The 19,489-nt window shown below is 44.9% G+C and overlaps 1 protein-coding gene across 1 annotated transcript in view; it reads right to left on the bottom strand.

Annotated features, from left to right (window-relative positions):
- The window catches only part of pde3a (phosphodiesterase 3A, cGMP-inhibited), a 476,982-nt gene that overhangs the window by 21,939 nt on the left and 435,554 nt on the right, over nt 1-19,489 (bottom strand). Inside the window, exons 11-13 of the mRNA XM_078553602.1 lie at nt 18,990-19,103; nt 6,877-7,076; nt 121-324 (exon numbers count right to left, since the gene is read on the bottom strand). Of these exons, the coding sequence (XP_078409728.1) occupies nt 121-324; nt 6,877-7,076; nt 18,990-19,103 (518 nt within the window). The remainder of the gene's footprint in view (nt 1-120; nt 325-6,876; nt 7,077-18,989; nt 19,104-19,489) is intronic.

The raw sequence follows: 19,489 nt of genomic DNA, 5'->3' as shown, positions 1-19,489 counted from the left end.
TTACCCTGAGATCACCTATTTGTCACTGGTATGTCATTCAATGAAAGCAATCCTCTTGTTAGGTTGTCAATATCATTCTATCAAAAGCTATGACTAATGAATTCAGATTAACCAGATTACCTTGGCATTGAATTCAGCAAGAAAGTCGAAGTGTTTCTTAAGATCTGTGGCTAGTATGGCCTCGATTACAAGAAATCGGAATCGCTTGAATTCAACATGGTCTAAGTTGACCAAAAAATTGTAGTCCTGCTGTGACATGAAGAGGTTCCATGCTGATGCTGCATGGTGGTTTTCCAACACTGAACGGTCATTGTACAGAACAGCCTGCAATGAAGCACAACTGAAGTTAGGTACTGAGTAGGTATATATAGTGAATGAAGGTTAAGGCTAGCTCCATGCCAGGGTTTTACTGCATCGTCTACACTGGCATTTAAAATTACATAAGACCAGGAGGAACAAATAAAACATAACATGGAAAATAAGCAGCATGTTGTTGAGTTGTCTGAGAACGTTCGGTTTTTTTGATTTGCAACATTGTTCGTTTGATAAATTTAACTTCAGAAAAGCAGGTCCCAGGTCTCAGTTGAGTAAAAAACATAAACAGGAGCAAGAGTAGACCATTGGCTGATCTTCTGCCTCAACTCCTTCCTGTTCCCCATATTCCTTATTTCCTGAGAAATCAAAAATCTATCTCTCTTTGATTATACTCTACCCTCTGGGTTAGAGAATCATAAAGATTCACAACCATCTGAACGAAGTAAATTTCTCCTTATCTCAATCCTAAATGAGAAGCTGTGACCTTCTGTTCTCCATTTCCCAGTCAGGGGAAACAACCTTTCAGTGTCTACGCTGTCAAGCCTGTTCAGGATCCGGTTTTGATTCAATGGGGATCGCCTCTCATTCTTTTAACCTCCAGAGAATATAGACTCAATTTCTCATCATAGGATACCCTCCCATCCCAGGAACCAATCTAATGAACTTTTGCTACAATGCCTATGAGAAGCTGTAACATTTTTGACTTAATCATACTTTAATTGATAGTTGCGGTTGAGATTTGTAAAAGCTGTCCAACCCAGGAATAGCATTGATAGTTTAGATGAAATACAGAATGCTCTTTGCTTTGGGTAGGTGTACAGAGGCTGACTGAACTTTACCAACATGCATTGCAAAGGCCAAAAGTCTTTTAGAGCCAAAGTAACCTGTTAAAAACTGCATGTCTTTGGTTTCTAGAGATGACAAGTCGAATAACATTTCCGATGCCATGGAGTATTTAGTAAAACGTCAGAGTTGTAAATTGGGCTGAAAGCAATAAACAGACATACTTCAAAGCTGTGTTATTTTGGTGGAACATCATGGCCAGAATTTTATGTCCTGCAGGCGGGTGCGCGCCCAACACGTGCGGCCACGAAAGAACATGGGATGACGTCAGGCGAGCATCCCGACGTTATCACCCGCTCGCGCGACATCTCGCTCGGTGGGCGCGCGCGGCGATTGGATGCGCGCCTGCCAACAATTAAGAGGGCAATTAAGCAACTGAAAGGAACTTTTCGTGACCCGCCCACTTATACGGTTGGCAAATGGGCCAATCGGCCAGGTGGCATTTACATTTCTGCTCAAACTCAACCCAGGGCAGGATGAAATCTCCAGGGGAAATAAAATAAGAGATATCTGGGAACTGTTTTTCCCATGAGGAATGCTTTTAAGTGCTTGATTGTACTGCATGGACATATTTTGCAGCACTTTTGTTGTTCGTTTTCTTTCTGTGGAGGTCTGCAGCTCCCTGAGGCAGCTGTGTGCCTCCAGGGGGCTCAATGGAAGCGCTCATCAGCACCCGCAGTGATGTCAGTGCCTGCCCTCTTCCTGTTAATTGGCCAGCCAGTGTGAAATTGTGGTCGGGAGCCAATCGTGGTCAGGGGCCTGTTTCCCGTCCGCTCCCGAGCCCGCTAATCGTGCGCACCTGATGAGTGAAAAATTCCGGCCCACGTTTTGACAAACACACAAAATACATGGACTCGTAATGCCTGACATGAATAGTTATGCAAAGAAATCACAAAGATTAAAGACTGGCATGACTGACCATGTTTAAAAAATGCTAACTCAGCTGACTTCAGTGCTCCACTGAGATTTGAGAACTGCAAGTGATTTAAACCGATGTTGATTGATGATGCCAGAGTTTGTCTTCTTTTGAAATACAGAAAAATTAACCCCATATGAAGCTCTGTTTTTTTAAATATATGCTTTCCCAAATAAACTGTCTTTAATTCACCAAGAAACAACTTGTAAGAAGTCAGGAACTTGAGACACCCTGATTGTTTAATTATATTGTGATTCTGAAACGTGCGAAACCAGGAAAGGAAGCTGCTGTTTTGTGTGCTGAAATTGATCTAAAGGCATCAGTAACATCCAAAAGAGATGGCAAATTACTGAAAGAAATTTAAAAACAGATGTACATCAGGGAGGATTCTTTAATATCACGTTTGAACAAAGAATTAGATGCCTCATTGGACAATTGTAGCTTAAGGCGGAGTTTGATAGGGTAGTATGAATCTGTCAATGAAACATCCTGCCCACCATGGTAAGCAAGGTATAAAAACAATTGCAAGAGTGATTTGTGCCATCACCAGGCGATTGGGCCAATTGCTGGAGAGGAGGGTTGATAAGAGGTGACCACTGGCTGGATGATCTTACATGTAACGCCTTATAACATATTTGTGACTACTGGGTGTATTGTATTGTTAACTGATATTCATACCAAACCTAATTAAGACATTAGTGTTTAATTTGGGCTTTTGATTGTTGTCTCATGATATCTCATAACTCTTATTTCTGAACAGTGCTCTGTTGTGGGGTAGAAGGTTATGACTTACACGCCTCCAAGGCATGTCTATCCTTCCTCAGATATGGAGCCCAAAAACTACAAACGTATTCCAGATGTGATCTCATCAAAGCCCGATACAATTGTAGCAAGACTTCCTTGTTCTTTTACTCCAGTCCTCTTGCAATAAAAGCCAACACACCATCTGTCTTCCTAATTGCTTGCTGTCTCCGCATGCTAACTTTGCTAACTTTCTGTATTCTTTGTACGAGTTTTCCCCAGTCGCTCTGAGAGTTAGCTGCTCATTAATACCAAACAAAAGAAAGATTTGCATTTCTATAGCATCTTTCATGACTTCAGGACATTCCAAAATGCTTTATAATCAATGAAGTACTTTTGAAATGTAATTCCTGTTGGAATATATTAAAATGCAGCAGCCAATTTGCACACAGAGAGGTCTCACAAACAGCAATAAAATAAACAACCAAGTCATCTATCTTAGGTGTCCATTGGAGGGGTAATGGGGTGGGCTATGCCGTTCAGGACAAAAGGATACTCTCCTGTTCTTTGAATAGTCGCATAGGGTCTTTCAAGTCTACCTTTGAGGGCAGATAGTGGCTCAGTTTAATGTCTCATCCAAAAGGCAGCATATCCAACAGTGCAGCCCACACTCTCAGTACTGAACTGAAATGTCAATTTTGCTCAAATCTCTGGAGTGAGACTCGAATCCACAGCTTTCTGACAGAGCTGAGAGTGCTGTAACTGAGCCAGAGCAGTGCAGCTATTTTATTTAATCTCCATAATATTGGATTAGGAAGAGGAGGGAAAAAAAAGCTCAGGGAGGGATTCTGATCCTGATTCAAGTCCAGCGACCCCTCTTGAAAGCGATCTAACAGGATTAGGCTGACCCATGGTGTGCCTTTGAGAAAAAGCAACCTGCTGACACTTACAGTCAAAGTTCATATCACCCCTGAGCAGGGCGCTTTCCCAATTTGACTCCCTTCCTTTTCTGAAGATAGATGTCCTTCACTCCTGTAGAAGTTTGGCAATTTGAATTTTCACTTATGCTGACAGCTATCTAGCACCTTGTCCAAGTTGTCATTCTTCATAAGTTACCTCCACTAAGCATATGGTCACTTGTCCTGGTATCTTCTTATTTGGCTTGGTATCAAATTTAGTTTGATAATGTTCCTGTGATCCGCCCGAGAGCATTTTTTACTAAGTTAAAGGTGCTGTATAAAGGCAAGTCGCCGTCAAGGTGAAGGAAATAATTAGCATTTATATGGTTCATTTCGCATCCTCAGGATGCCCGAAGTGTTTAGCAGAAGTGTAGCTACTGTTGTTACCTGAAGCAACCACAACAGCATAGCAAGATCCCACAAATACTAAATTAAATTAAAAGCAAAATACTGCAGATGCTGGAGATCTGAAATAAAAACAGAAAAACTCAGCAGGTCAGGCAGCATCTGTGGAGCGAGAAACAGGGCCAACGTTTTGAGTCCAATATGACTCTTCTTCGGAACGCAAATTAAGTTAATTTGGTAACAGTGGTCGAGGGATATATGCTGGCTAGGAAAGTGGTATAGCAGCGTCCCTCTTTTTTGGAATAATGCCACGAGAGCTTTTGCATCCACCTAAACAGGCAGGCAGTTTCACATCGCATCCCAGAAATGACACCTCCAGCAACCCCTCAGTACTGCACTGAAGAATCCACCCAGATTTATAAACTTTCAAGCTCTGCAATGGGACCTGAATGTTTCTGACTCAGAAACAAGAGTTTGAACCCATTGAGCAATGTACTTATGAGAGTTTTACAGAAATCTTGCCCATTTTAACATTGGTTTCTGATAAATAATAATCTAATGAAAGACAGTAACTGTAAAGAGGGCCTACTGGAGGTTTCATGACCCTTTGCGACTATTCAAAGAACAGGAGAGTATCCTGTTGTCCTGAACAGCATAGCCCACCCCATTACCCCTCCAATGGACACCTAAGATAGATGACTTGGTTACTTATTTTATTGCTGTTGTGAGACCTCTCTGTGTGCAAATTGGCTGCTGCATTTTAATATATTCCAACAGGAATATATTAAATTATTTTTAATTCGGTCTATGTAAAACATTTTGAAAGTGATTTTATTTTAGTGCTTTTCATTTCATGTTTGTGGGTCTGTGAAAATCCTTTAATGTGTTCAGCTGCTTGGACAGCCTGTGTTGGAGGCCAGAGTGCCAAAGTAACAGACTGTAACTTGCGGTTCGTCTCAGAGGGGTAATGACAGTGAACGCTGACCATTCGCCATCAATCCCCACCACCACCCCTGTAAAATCCTGCTAGATTGTCACACGCTTTCTTTGGAGAATAGTGTGAAGTCATGGTCTGCAAGCTGACTAACAATCTGATGTGATTGCTCCTTCCGTAGTTGTAAATATTATTATAATAGCCAATATACTGGTTAGTTCTGTAAGGTGGGAGGGTCTTATAGGCTTCCACAACACACATGATGAGGGGAGCCCAACCACACTCACCAAATGTGAGCATCCCTCTGGTTGTCAATCCAGAATTCAGAGCCTGAGTTCCAGTGAGTGGGCTGTGGGGCCAATAGGAGGCCCACATGTTTCAGAGGTCCTGCGGGCTGACCGAAAAATCCCAGTTGGCCTCTAACAATAGGCCTTTAAGTATCCTGAATTGGTTACCTGCCGCTTGTGGGCAGGTAGCCCTTCAGCCGCCGATCCTACCTCCAGGAAAATGGCTGCAAAGTGGCACGCCAGCTGACAACGCAAACTTTCCGTACTCGCCCATATGACGACTCAGCCAGTCTCTAGTAATATGTAGTCAACACAGTTTGTTGAGATTGTCTACCTGAGGGGCTCAGTCTTTGCTCAAACCCTCCAGTGCACACTATCAGGTTGAATAGTTGGTGTAGTGCAGATCTGGCTCGAATAGGAAGATAGGAACAGGAGTATGCTATTCAGTGCCTCCAGCTTGTTCCACCATTTATTGAAATCATGGCTGATCTGTGACCTAATGTCAGAAAATGTCCAGCTTTTAAAGCAAAACTTCCATTCTATAGCTCCGTTCGAAACTCAGTGTCCCAAAAAAAGTTTACAGCCAATGAAGTGCTTTTGAAGTGTAGTCACGGTTATGACATAAGAAACATGGCAGCCAATTTGCACACAGCTAAGTCCCACAAACAGTAATTTGATAATGACTGTATAATCTGTTTTAGTGATGTTGGTTGAGCCATAAATATTGGTCTGGACACCGGGGAGAACTCCCTGCTCTTCTTCAAAATAGTGCCATGGGATCTTTTATGGCTACCTGAAAGTGTAGACAGAAACTCTGTTTAATGCCTCATCCAAAAGGCAGCACGTCTGACAGTGTACTTCCTCAGTACTGCACTGGAGTGTCAGCCTGGACCATGTCCTCGGTCTTTGGAGTGAGACCTGAACCCACAACCTTCTGACTCAAAGGCAAGAGTACTAACACTGAAACACAACTGGCACTTTAGTCAAGGAATGACAAGACATGTACACATTAGGGGGAGGGTTTTCCAACCTGATAATTATTCTGGCATGGAACATAGCCAAGTCCTAAAACAATGGCGATGTCAACTTTGGGCTGGGGAAGAAAGGACAAAAACATAACTTGAGTCCTGTATGAGTGACACTGCTGATTAGTGTCAAATCAGAGACAGGAATGGGTTGAAAGTGAATCACTTCCAGTCAACAAACCAAGTGAGTTTGGGCAAGATTTGGAGCCAAGTACCAGAGGTAAAAAGCCAATTTCTAATCCAGTGAACCACCCATTTCCCTTCCCTGTGATTTCAAGGAGAAAGTTTGTCATTCTTTCAAATATGTGTGAGCTTTGCATCCTTGTGTCAAGGATCCTTTGCTTTTTCCTCCTATATTCTTACTCCACAAAGAGCCAGCATTCCGGCTACTGCAGTGCTAATATCCCCAGGCACGTTTTACGTTAAACATTAAACAAGCATATACTTTACATGTTCTAAGACATGAATCTGTCATGGCACAATGGAAACATCAGTTGCAGATTACCCATACCTGTGGTGCACTGGTTGCCACCAGAAAGGCATTGGTTCTTCCTGGATGATCGTAATCGTGCATGGCTGCAGCAACATAGAGGGCCATCAGCTCCAAGGCAGGAACATTGGCAATAACACAACCGTATCTATCCTCAGTCACACTGTAAGTTTTTGATATGGCGTATCCCATGTGTCCATGTGTGATCCCGCTGTCCGAATCTAAACAAACATTTGTCAAAGAAATTTATTGTTAGATTGCAAAAGTAGAATACCACGCCCCATGCTTTCCTGGCTGCCTCTAAGCTCTGAAATTCTCTCTCCTCCTTAAAATCTACCTCTTTGACCCAGCTTTTGGTCACCTGTCCTAATTTCTCCTTATGTGGCTCAGTGACAAATTCAGTTTGATCAAGCTCCTGCAAAGTGCCTTGGGATCTTTTTACTTCACTAAAGGTGCTATATAAATCCAACTTCTTCTTGCCTCTTACTTACTGCCCAAGCTAAACTCTTTCCATATCTGCTGTAATTTTCTGATGGCAACAATTACAGGTCCTGGAAAATCTGACCATTCATGCAAACACCATTGTCTGGTACAGAGTGTTACTTCACAAACATCACTCATCTCACAGGAATTGCATCATCAGGCCATAACCACCCAGCTGTAGATGGATAGAAGAGGATCAGAACCAAGATGCAGCGAGGGGAGGGGAGGGGAGGGGAAGGGGGTGGGGAGGGGAGGGAAGGAGGAGAGGAGGGGGACGGGCAGGAGGAGGGGAGGGGAGGGGCAGGTGGGGGGGAGGGGAGGGAGGAGGGGGAGGGGAGGGGCAGGAGGAGGGGGAGGGGAGGGGCAGGAGGCGGGGAGGGGTGGGGCAGGAGGAGGGGGTGGGGCAGGAGGAGGGGAGGAGAGGGGCAGGGGAGGGGAGGGGCAGGGAGAGGGGAGGGGAGGGGCAGGAGAAGGGGGAGGGGAGGGGCAGGAGGAGGGGGGAGGGAGAGGGGCTGGGGTAGTTTTTTCTATCCCTTGGAAAAGTATTTTCCTCTTCTTATTAAGCTGCACAACCCATAAAAGCATCAAGAAAGATTAGATTTCAAAGTGGGAGGGCAAGAGGATAAGTCATTTATAAACCTTCCCTTATCATTTGGGCCTAATTGCTTTAAATTCAGGCTAGTGGAAGAAAAGACTTCTGCCTGTACCTTCTACTTGTAACGATCCTATTCAAAATAACTTTGGTTTCTTTCATTTTTAATTAAGAAAGCAGGGTGAAGGATGAAGCCAAGTTTGAATAGGATAAAAGGGATGAGATAAATCAACGACCGGATGAGAGAAAACTTTGCGTTTTTTAAGTCTGAAAATTGTTGGGAAAAGCGATCTTTGTTTTGGAGCCTGAGGAAAGAACATGAAAGGAAGAGAGTGTGTGGTTGGTAAGTCTTGATTTAAATGGGAAAGTAAAGGGACAGTGGACCATGTCAGGAAGAAACACTGCAAGTAGGAAGCCACAAAGAAGACAGTTCAGAGGACCAGTGGTCAGAATAGTATTGCTAAAATAGAACAAATGAAAGGCGGCCGTGATGGAATGAAATCAGAGATTCGTGCTGCAGGAGAAGAGAGTTCCTAACTATCTTGTATCCCACCCAAAAGTGTGATGACAGTGTCAGAAGAGTTTTCCCAGGCAGGGAAGCAATATCAAAAACTTAGCGAAGGAACGTTGGGGGAAAAGACATGTTTCACACAAAATAGGAAAACACGCTTCTTGGGCGTCAACTTAGCATTTGAGAAAATCTGGGATTTTTCACTTGAGGCTGTGAGGGTTTATTTGGGCATGCTTGCTCCAATAAGCAAATGCACTGAATGGGAGCAGAAGGTGGGGAAACTTATTTTATACTCATGCCAGTATTGTCTACTCAATGAGTGACTGGTGATAAATATGACCTGGTCAGGCTGAGAAAGTTAAAAGATGGACAAGGCCAAAGGATGAAGCTATTGACGGTATAAGGTAAAGACTGTTGGTTAAACTTGTGGGAGGCATGACAAATCTGTGAATCTTTGAAGAATAAAACAGCCTCATTGTCACACTGAAAAGGCATGGAGGTCAAGTTATAATGACTCAACCTTAGCAGTGTGGCGACTGTGATTAATGGAAGGAAAATAGTGACTGTTAAGAGGAATCTTTGGCAAAAGAATGAATGCACTTTGATGGTAATTAGACTTAATTGACATGAAGAGTAAGAGACAAGACATAGCCCTGTGGAACCCTTCAGTTCATGGGAGAATCAGTCACAGGGTCAATTATCAATGACAGCACAGACTGACATTCACAAAAAATCTAGATAGCCATTAACAAAGCTTATGATGGTACCTTCTCTGGATCTGTCAAAGGTTTTGCATATGTCCAAGGCAATAACATAAAAGTCGCCTTAGCATTCAAGAGCAGAATTACAATGGTTGTAGTAAGATCAACAGAAGTGCAATCATTCTAAAAACTATACTGACGACTGCAGATTAGACCAGAAAGTTCAAAGTGATAGATAAATTAAGAATTGCAGTATCCTTACAAAGGTCCAATCTATCAACCATGGGGATTTGTATGAATAAGAGTAATCTCAAGCAAATACCCAAGGACCAGAATCTTACATTGATCGGGCGCACACGCGCCCAACCCAAACGCACGTGAAATTGTGCAAAAAGACGTCGGGCATGTGTCCTGACATCATTGTGCATCTGAGGTCAACGGGCACGCGCAGGAGTCGGAGCAGCACCCGCCGACAATTAAAGGGCCGGTCAAGCCATTAAAAACCCTATTGTCCATGATTTTACATTGCCCATGTGATTTTGCGCTTGTTGCAAGGGCAATTTTTAACAAAACCTCATCCAAGGGCGAGATGAAATGTCTGGGCTGAAATGTAATAAAGAAAGATACTTGGGGACTGGTGTGTTTTGAGTTCTGCTGTCAGGTATTTGAATGTGCTGCATAGACACAGTTTGGTGCATTTTTTTCCTTGTCATTTAATCTGTCCAGGTCTGCAGCTCCCTAAGGCAGCTCCGCAGTAGCTGTCTGCCTCAGGGAGCTCGCTAGAAGCGCCCACCCACACCCTCACTTATGTCAGCACCCGCCCTCTTCCCGTCGCCCTTGGCAGTGCTGAGGCTTTCTCAGCGCATGTTTCACACTGGCTGTTAATTGGCCAGCCAGCATGAAATTGCATTCATGGGCCGATCGTGGGCGGAAGCGCGTTTCGTGTCCGCTTCTGGACCCGCCGACTTGGCGCACACGCCAAGCGTGAAATTCAGGCACTGGAGACAGAAAAGTGGACTGAGAGTTAGGGAGATTGAAAATGCATCATAGGTCAGGTATAAACCCAAATGCCCTCAACTTGAAAGGGCTACCAACAGAACCAAAAACTTATTGAAGTTCAGAACTGGTGGGGATAAAGTTTGCTTTTGGTCATAATAGTCCAGTAGAGTGGAGACATGGAAGGAAACTCTTCAGAGGGCCTTCAGTATTAGAATTGAAAAAGAAAAGTGAGCTAAAAAGCACTTCCCTTTATAGGAGAGCTAGGAACTGTATTTTCAGGATAGAAGATGGATAATATAGAGGATTTATCAAAGTGACAGGAGAAAGCTTTGACAAGAGACCAGAAAACATACGTTTCAAAGAAGCAGGAAGACAACAGTTGATGCTTCCATTCAATAACATTGTGCTACGTGGCTTTTAGAATATCATTGAAGAATGCAGCGTGGGCTGCACAGATATCAGCCTGCGGAGCGGACTGCCCGAGGAATCAAGGTAAATCTGTGGAGCTGCCAGAAGCATGAATGCTTCAGAATACTCAATGTGGCAGATGTGATGGACAGCAGTTTTATGAGCCAGAAGTACAAGCATAATTGAACATTAATCCCACATCATATCTAACAGAATATTCTATGACAGCAAGATTAACACCAGTTATTTCACTGACACAGAGAGAAGGGGTCAGAAGAGTGGAACAGTTGAACCAGGAAATGGCAATTAATAATCATGAATACCACCCTGTGGTGTCAAATATGTTTAGAGACTGATTTGTTGTAGGATATTCTGCAAAGTACGACATGAGACAACGGGCAGAAGAAGGGATAGATACAAAGTAAGAATTTCAGTTGAAGATTAGGACACGATCGAGGTAAGTAGCTGAATTATCGGAACGATCATTGGTAAGGGTAGCCTAATTGACAAGTAATCCAAGGTCATCTAGAAGTGTGAAGAACTCATAATTATTACTTGGCTGAACAGTGGGAGACAAACACAGCCATTGTTCAAAGTGAACATTGCTAAAATCAACCATTCCTATCACATGGGAAGATAAATTAGAGCGCATAAATTTAACTTTCCTGATTATATGTTCTAGAGATTCTCGAGGTTAGGAGACTGACAAAGATAACAGATGTGCTCAGTGAGGTAAAGCCATGTGAATTAAAGGCAGGATGCTACTTTGAGAGGGTTCAAATGAGTCAAAAGCAAACTTATACACAAGATTGATATCAGGCGGTTCTCATCACACCAAGAGGGATAAACATATGGAATGGACTCCCTGATAATAGTAATGGAGGCTGAAAATCTGGAATCATTCACAAAACAATTGAATGCTGCAATATGGAAACCTCGGTAATTAATTAACACGTAAAGAAGATGGCAAGGCAGGTGACGTGTGGCAGCTGCAGAACGTCGAGACTCCTGGACACCAGTGTGATCCATGGCATCATTAAACAAGAAATTATTGGAGCTAGCAACAAAGGCAATCTGGGGGACTTTAATCATATAGACTGGAACAATCAAATTAGCGAGGGTGGTCTAGAAGATGAGTTTGTAGAGTGTTTTTGTGACAGTTTCTTGGAGTAATACATTGTGGAACTGATGAGGGATAAAGCTATCTTAGATCTAGTATTGTGTAGTGAAGCAGAGTTAACTAGTAATGTCACAGTAAAAGATCCACTGGGAAATAGTACCATAACACCAATGAATTCCACGTTAAGTTTAAAAATGATGTACTCCAATCGCATACAAGAATTAAACTTAAACAAAGCCATATACATAGATGTGAGATGTGAACAGGTTATGGTTAATTGGGTAAATAGGTTAAAAAGTATGGCAGTAAATGAACAGTGAGAAACATTTAAAGAAACAATTCAAAACGTTCAACAAAATTACATTCCATTGAAGAACAAAATCTCAGGAAGAAAGGGCCATCTGTGGCTCCCTCAGGAAGGTAATTATTGTATTTGATTAAAAGAAGAGGATTACAATGTTGCAAAAATAAACAGTAGCAAGTCTGAGCGTTGGGACTGTTTTAGAAACCAGCAAAGGGTCACTAAAAAGATGATAAGGGAAAAAACAGAGAGCAGGGCTCTCTCAGAAATATAAAAACAGATAAGAGCTTTTATAATAATATAAAAATGAAAAGGGTAACTAAAATAAATATTAGTTGGTTAGAAGCAGAGACAGGAGAAATTATCACTGGGAATATGAAAATGGCAGAGGCAATGAACAAATATTTTGTGTCTGTCTTCACAGTGGAAGACACAAGTTTCATACCAGAAATAGACAGTAACCATGGGGCTAAAAAGAGTGAGGAAATTAAGAAAATTAATATCAGCAGAGATAAAGTATTGGAGCGACTTAAGGGACTAAAATCCAACAAATCCCCAGGACCTGATGACCTACACCCTAGGGTTCCAAAAGAGATAGCTGCCGGGATAGTGAAAGCTGTGATTATGATTTTCAAAAATTCCTTAGAGTTGGGAATGGTCCCATTAGATTTGAAGTTGGCAAATGTTACAACACTTTTCAAGAAAGGAGGGAGAGAGAAAACAGCGAACTAAAGGCCAGTTAGCCTAACATTGGTCATTGGGAAAATGCTGGAATCTATTATTAAGGAGATCTTAACAATGCACTTAGAAAATCAGAGTATGATAAGAACAAGTCAACATGGTTTTACTAAAGGGAAATCCTGTTTGACAAATTAAATAGGGTTTTTTGAGAATGCAACTGGTAGGGTAGATAAAGGGGAACCAGTAGATATAGTATACCTGGACTCCGAAAGGCATTTGATAAGGTACCACAAAAGGTTAATAGGCAAGATAAGGGCTCATGGAGTTGGGGGAACATATTAGGATCAGGGCCAGGGAAATAAGTCATTTCATGTTATTTCTATCCACACAAGAGGGCTTTGTTAACAGTAAAATTACACTTTGCATTGAGTGATATTTTCTCGTTTTAAATTGAAACTAACCACACTTACAAATGTCCAGCATGGAACATATAATAGGAGTAAGTACTGTAAATGCTGGAAATACTCAGCAGGCCAGGCAGCATCTGTGGAGAGAGAAACAGAGGGCAGAATTGTCTCAGATCTGCACTAAGTGCAGTAGTGGGCGGGTGAAACAACGTTCTAATACTGGCCACAATGGCAGCTTTTCAAGTCGTATCATCCCAAACCCACCGCATTAATTGCATTCCCGAGAAACACGCCGTTTCAATGGCAGGCGGGCTCTCATTCGCCCGCCACACTATCACCTCGCTGCTTCACCACACCGGGCGCTATATTTAAAGTCCAGCCGCGTGCACACCTCTCAGTGCTTCCAGCCCATGACTGCTGCAAAGAAGACATGACCCTGAAAGGCACAAGATGGGCAGCAACCTCACTAATCTGGCTTGGGAGGCGGTGACAGCGGTGGTCAGCGCCAATGCCCTGCAAAAGAGGACAGCCACCCAGTGCCGCAAGAGGATGAATGATCTCCTCCGTTCCACCAGGGTAAGTCACTCTTATTAATCTCAACTTACACAATCACAAACCCATCACACATCCACAGGGATCTCACTCACTGCCAGTTCAAGGGACATCACCATTCACTCTGTCACACACACCTTCATTGTCCTCATCCCATCCTTGGGACCACTCACCACCCACACAGGCCAGGCATACTTATCATCTGGCCTGGCAGGTATCCTGCTTACACTCTCTCCGTCTCTATTCATGCAGGACAAGCTAGCACACAACAAGAGGGCGAGGTCGCAGACCGGTGGAGGAATGCCTGAAATCAAGGTCCTCACAAACTTTGAAAACAGAGCCATCCAGCTGGCCGGCGAGGATCTGGACCATTCCTGTGCTGACGGTGAGGTCGGCGCTGCTCTACCAAGTGAGGATCAGCAGTGCCTCATCCATCAAACAACCATGCTGTGTGTGATGTGTCCTGTTTCACAGGCCACTGCCATGCACTAATTATCTCCCCTTGCTTTCACAGGCACATCTGCTAAGCAGCTGACAGAGTCCATGACCCAGGGCCCCTAATCAAGTCCTGAAGAAACCTCGGTGGAAGAATCTGGGGGAGGTCCCATTACAGCGCTCATCCACACCTTCCACCAGCGCAGAGACAACACCTCGATGGGGCCTAGCTTTACAGTAGCCTCAGGATCACAATCTGATGAGCACATCGCACTTTCTGATCGACAGCAGGTGGCGGCAGGGACTTTGTGCAGCCTTCAGAGCAAAGTGCTAGTCTGGCCTCACACTCCCTGGACACATTACTGATGCCTGCACCTCAACAGTGTTTGTCATTGCAGCCAGAATGTAGTGGGCAGGTGCCGCAGAGTTCCATCATTCTCTCTGTGAGCTCTCAGCACCTTTAAGGTGGGGCTGGCCCCCATCTCTTCAGTATCTGTGACCAGTGACACTGTTCTTCTGAAGGGCTCAGGTGCTGAAGGTGGACAAACGATCAGATGCTTTTAAAGTTTCATGGCCCTGGTCACAGAGTGCAAGCGAGCTGCCCTCAGCCAGACAGGAGTCAGACATTCTCAGAGGCAATGTGAAGATCTATGGAGTGTCCTCACTGCATGTCATCATCATCCTCTTGCAATCGAGTGACTATTAGGGCCTCCACTGCGTCTCCATGACAGAAGCATTATCACAGAGGGTATGTGCGCTGCCATAAGCCAGGCTGGGGTCAAACGTTTATGGATACAATGTGAGGATCTATGGTGGCTCCTCACTGCATGTCATCATCATCCTTCACAAATCTAGCAGATATGAGGGCTTCCCGAGTGCACCTGCCTTAGCTGGCCAGTGCAAAGGCCTCATCGCCATCATCCTCGCCTTTAAGGACCTCCTCACCCCCATCACCATCAGCATCCTCCTCTTTGGAGGAGACCTCCAGCTCTTGTGTCTCCTCCTCAGCTAGCTCGTCTCCCCTTTGCAGCGCCAGGTTGTAAAGGGCGCAGCAGGTGATGCCGATGTGTGACATCCTATGGCCTATTTTGCAGGGCTCCACCAGACTTTAGGCACCGGAACCTCATTTTCAGCATCCCGATGGTTTGCTCCACCAAGTTACGAGCTGCTGCGTGAGCCTCATCATACCTTCGCTCTGCTGCAGTCTGAGGCCACCGCACAGGTGTTATCAGCCACATCCTCTGTGAGTAGCCCTTGCCCCTGAGGAGCCAACCCTGCAGCCTCTGTGAGCTCTGGAAGATGTTAGGGATCCGTGACTGACTGAGAAAGTAGGAGTCATGCACAGTCCCTGGAAACTATGCACGGACCTGCAGGAATTGTTTCTGGTGGTCGCACACAAGCTGCACATTCAGCGAATGGAATACCTTGCGGTTGGTGTAGTTCACCATGTGTTGTAACAGAGATCTCAGCGCCACGTGAATGCACTCAATGGCACCCTGCACCTGTGGGAAACCCGAGATCTGGGAAAATCCAATCACTCTTGCATCCTGGCTGTCCTGGTCCCGGGCGAAATGCACAAAGTTGTGTGCCCTTGTGATGATGGCACCTGTGACCTCATGGTTGTATTTGTGTGTGGAGGCTTGAGAGATCCTACAGAGGTCGCCTGTGGAGCCCTGAAAGGAGCCACTGGCATAGAAATTGAGCGCCATGGTCCCTTTCACGGCCACTGGCAGTGGATGCCCTCCATGTCCCCGTAGCGCCAAATCCTTCAGTAAATGGCAGATGTGACCAACCAGTTCCCTAGACATTCGCAGTCTTCAGCGACACTGGTTCTCGGTCATCTGCAGGAATGAAAGGCGGTGTCTACAGACCCTGGATCTAGCAAGGCTCTGACCAGTGACGGCTTCCTCTGACTCTTTGGCAGCGTGTGTGGGAGCCCCAGCCGCCCCTTCTTCCTGAGGTGCTGCCCCTCCCTCTGCGCAGCCAGGCACCTCAGTCGCCACAATGCATACATCTAGTTCGCCAGGCTACATGCTCCTGATGTACTTCTCCTACAGGATGAAAGAGAGAGACGTCTGGGTTGGCATGGGTGTACTAAGAACCTCTGTTGGCCTCAAGGCCCCTTAACGCATTCTGGAGAGTGCTGGCCACCACTTGGATGGCCAGAGATTAGTGCGCTGTATGGCTGCCCAAAACCCCATCCCCCTTCCGCCCCACTCCACCTGACCGATTGGTGACAGCTTTGCCCATTGGACTGCATGCTGTGCTCTCAGCTCAGGTGCAGGCATTCTCCTAACCTGCACTGCAAGGCTGCCCTGTTAGCTTGAACCATGGGGGAGACTGGTCCAAACTGGGATGCTGACATTGCAAGGGGCAGTGAGCACCTCCCGAAGTGACTGCTCCATAGCCAGCTTTAGCAAGGAGATTGTACAACATATGCACTGTTCTGTCGTCCACTAAAACGGTCATTAGTTTGCAGCCTGTGCCCAAGGGACGAAAAGCTCTGGAGCACTTGGTGGCACTTTGATGCCTCTGCATTGATTGAGTGGGCAGATAAGCTAGAGGCCCAACTCCAGTCACATCAATGTGGCTGTGCCTGAACTGTCTCAGTTGTACAGGAATGGTCACTTTATACAGGTTTCCCTAATGTGTGGCCACTTCCCTCATATTCCCCCCCTCCAACCCCGCACATGCTTGTGCACTACCTTCAACTGCAGGGCAGCCTTTGCGTGCACCCCCCTCCCCACAGGGCAGCCTTTGCGTGCACCCCCCTCCCCACAGGGCATCTCCTCTTGCGCGCACCCCCCACCCCACAGGGCAGCCTTTGCCCCCCACAATGCACCTCAACCTTGAAGTCCAACAGGCATCTCTTGCGAGCGCTCCGCTTCACAATGTTACTGTGCACTCACCTCCGAGTTTCCCTTAAAGTGCAGCCCGGCAAGAGCACCCCTTTTACATGCTGTTGTGAAACATGGGTGGACGATCCAATGGGGGGGTGGGGCTGAGTCCGGCAGGCTAGTCTTATAACAATATGGTGATATATTACAGTGAGGTTCCTGACGTCCGATGGCGGCAAACGCGGCCCACCATCAACGGGCTGAGTGGACACTCGCAAACTGGTTTCACAATGCCGTGAAACGGATTTTTGGCCTTCTCGCCATATTGTTTGTTCATGCCACCGAACACGCCCGAAGCCAGCGGGCACAGACGATTCTGCCCATTGCCAACGTTTCATTTCCTGGTGAAGGGTCGCTGACCTCAGTTTCACTCTGCACAGATGTTGCTGGGCGGCTGAGCATTTCCAACAGTTCCCTTTTCTATTGGAGCAAAGCACCCCTTTTTCCAGCCCTCCAAAAAACAATCAGACTCTTGTGAGCCTCTCATTCCCCTTCAGCAAAGAACCCAGTAGCAGCTGCCTGAGGTCTGGTTTGGCACACATTAAACATGAATTTCAAAAACATAGTTAAGTTATAAAGAAAAGTAATTAGTAAAAAGGACCATTAAAAAGTGGCAAGCAGCAGAGCAAACTAATAAAACCTTTCTTGCCTTTTCGCTTGAGAAGCAGGAGTAGAGAGAAAGAGACAGACTAGGCCACAAGTCCTGGTCACCGGGGAAGGAGGAGAGGACTGGGGTCGAGCTAAGGAATTGGGTTTAACTAACACTGTCCTCTGGTGGTGCACACACCAAGCTGGCCTCAGTGGAATTCATATGAAAGTGGGGGTTGTCTTTCAGCCTGGGTTTTCCTCCTCTTCTAGCCTGGTGTGTGGGTAGGTTTTTGGTGAGGAAGGAGGAGGAGGAGCAGGGGGAGGCTGTGTGTGTGCATGTCTGGCTCACTCCCAGGCCTGGATTTTCTCAGAGTCGGGGTGACTTGGGAGACCTTTAAAAATGGTGGGCAGATCCTGCTTCTGGGATTCCTGACTCCATTCCCAAACTATCTGATTTCCAGGTGTGCCTTTTAAGGGCGCGAGTGTTAAAAGCCCGCACCTGTCAATTCCAACCCAGCTGGCTCCATTGTGGATTTAGGCATCCCCTACTTCTCTGCAATTTTCATAGAGTTGGGCCAGGTTTTTAAAGAATTGTCATACACGGTCCCTCAGAGGAGTCTTGAATCCTAGTCTGCATTAGGGGGCCTTTTAAAAGGTATGTTCAAAAGGTCCTCCTCATGTCCCTTATGCCAAACTATTACTCCCACCCACCCCTGTGGCCCCTCTTGACCCTACGCCAAGCTCTGCTCCACCCACCCCCTATGGCCCCTCATACCTCCAATGCCAGGCTATGGCACTTGCATGCCCATTGACCCACTATACACTGTATAGAACCAATGAACCCTATAGTGATAGCAGAATGTGTAAAAAAAAATCTTTAAAAAGAATTAATTCATAGCTTTCTACTGTATTAAAATAGTAATTCCACTTAGAAGATAATAAAAGCGTAAATCATCCAGATCCTTTAAAGTATCAATAGCAAAGCACACAAACAATTGAAACCATTTAACCTTGTGTAAACAAACATTGCGAAATTGACATCAGGGATCAGGGAGACTGAGCTGTCAATCAAGCAAAGTTTTCCCTGGGGCACAGGTGTTTCAACAAGTGTAATGGATGTCTGGGCTCTCAGCCAGAGTTCTCACCTTCATGGGCTGTCTAGGTGCACGCTGTATGGTCTTGGATGTCATGCGTGCAGTTTAAATTCAACTGTGGCATTTTTAGCTCAGCGGCTATTGTGCTTGTGTTAAAAACTCATCTAAGTTATTTTATTGTGTTTATTGACCTTTTCAAATTAAAGTAGTACACTGAGAAAAATAAGCCCTTAAATATTAAGAGGCACAACTCGCAATCAAATTCTTGAATACTGGTGGAAATTATATTTTTTTTAAGTCACACAACACATGCTTATTTTTCTTTCGGTCAAAAGGCATGTGTGTTTACTTCTGAAAAGTTGTACCTGAATCACTCATTGAGCCATGATCACTCATTGTAGTCTGGAGTCCTGGAACTGGCTGTGTGGTGAGGTACCAGACTGCGTGCAACACATCTGTGGCATGGATGCGATTGTGATCTGTTGATTAAAAACAAGACATCCTGTTACTACTTTCTGTAGGTTTCCAGACTTGCTACAATTAAGTGGGTGAGTTTAATGTCAGATTGGGTACAGAAAAGAGGGGGAAATAAAGACTGAATTAAAAGAGAGAGCAAAAGAACAACAGGAAGAAAAAGTTATTTTGTTTTAAACTTAAAAAATTTATATTTTCAAACCTCCAACAAGTAATACCTGAGGGAATGAGGCTCCAGTTAGTTTTCTGTGCTGGAGAGGTTGACTGGCAATAATTAACACATCATTTTGCTATAAGGATGTGCGGACTCAAATAGGCAAAGCTTAACTTTCTGTGGTGAGTTTAATTCACACCTACTGCGCAAACACAGTAACTTCACTCCATTTAATGC

Source organism: Cetorhinus maximus, chromosome 12 (genome assembly GCF_964194155.1).
Source record: "Cetorhinus maximus chromosome 12, sCetMax3.hap1.1, whole genome shotgun sequence".
Taxonomy (NCBI): domain Eukaryota; kingdom Metazoa; phylum Chordata; class Chondrichthyes; order Lamniformes; family Cetorhinidae; genus Cetorhinus; species Cetorhinus maximus.
The sequence above is the reverse complement of the archived record's forward strand: the minus strand, read 5'-3'. Positions and strand labels throughout refer to the sequence as shown.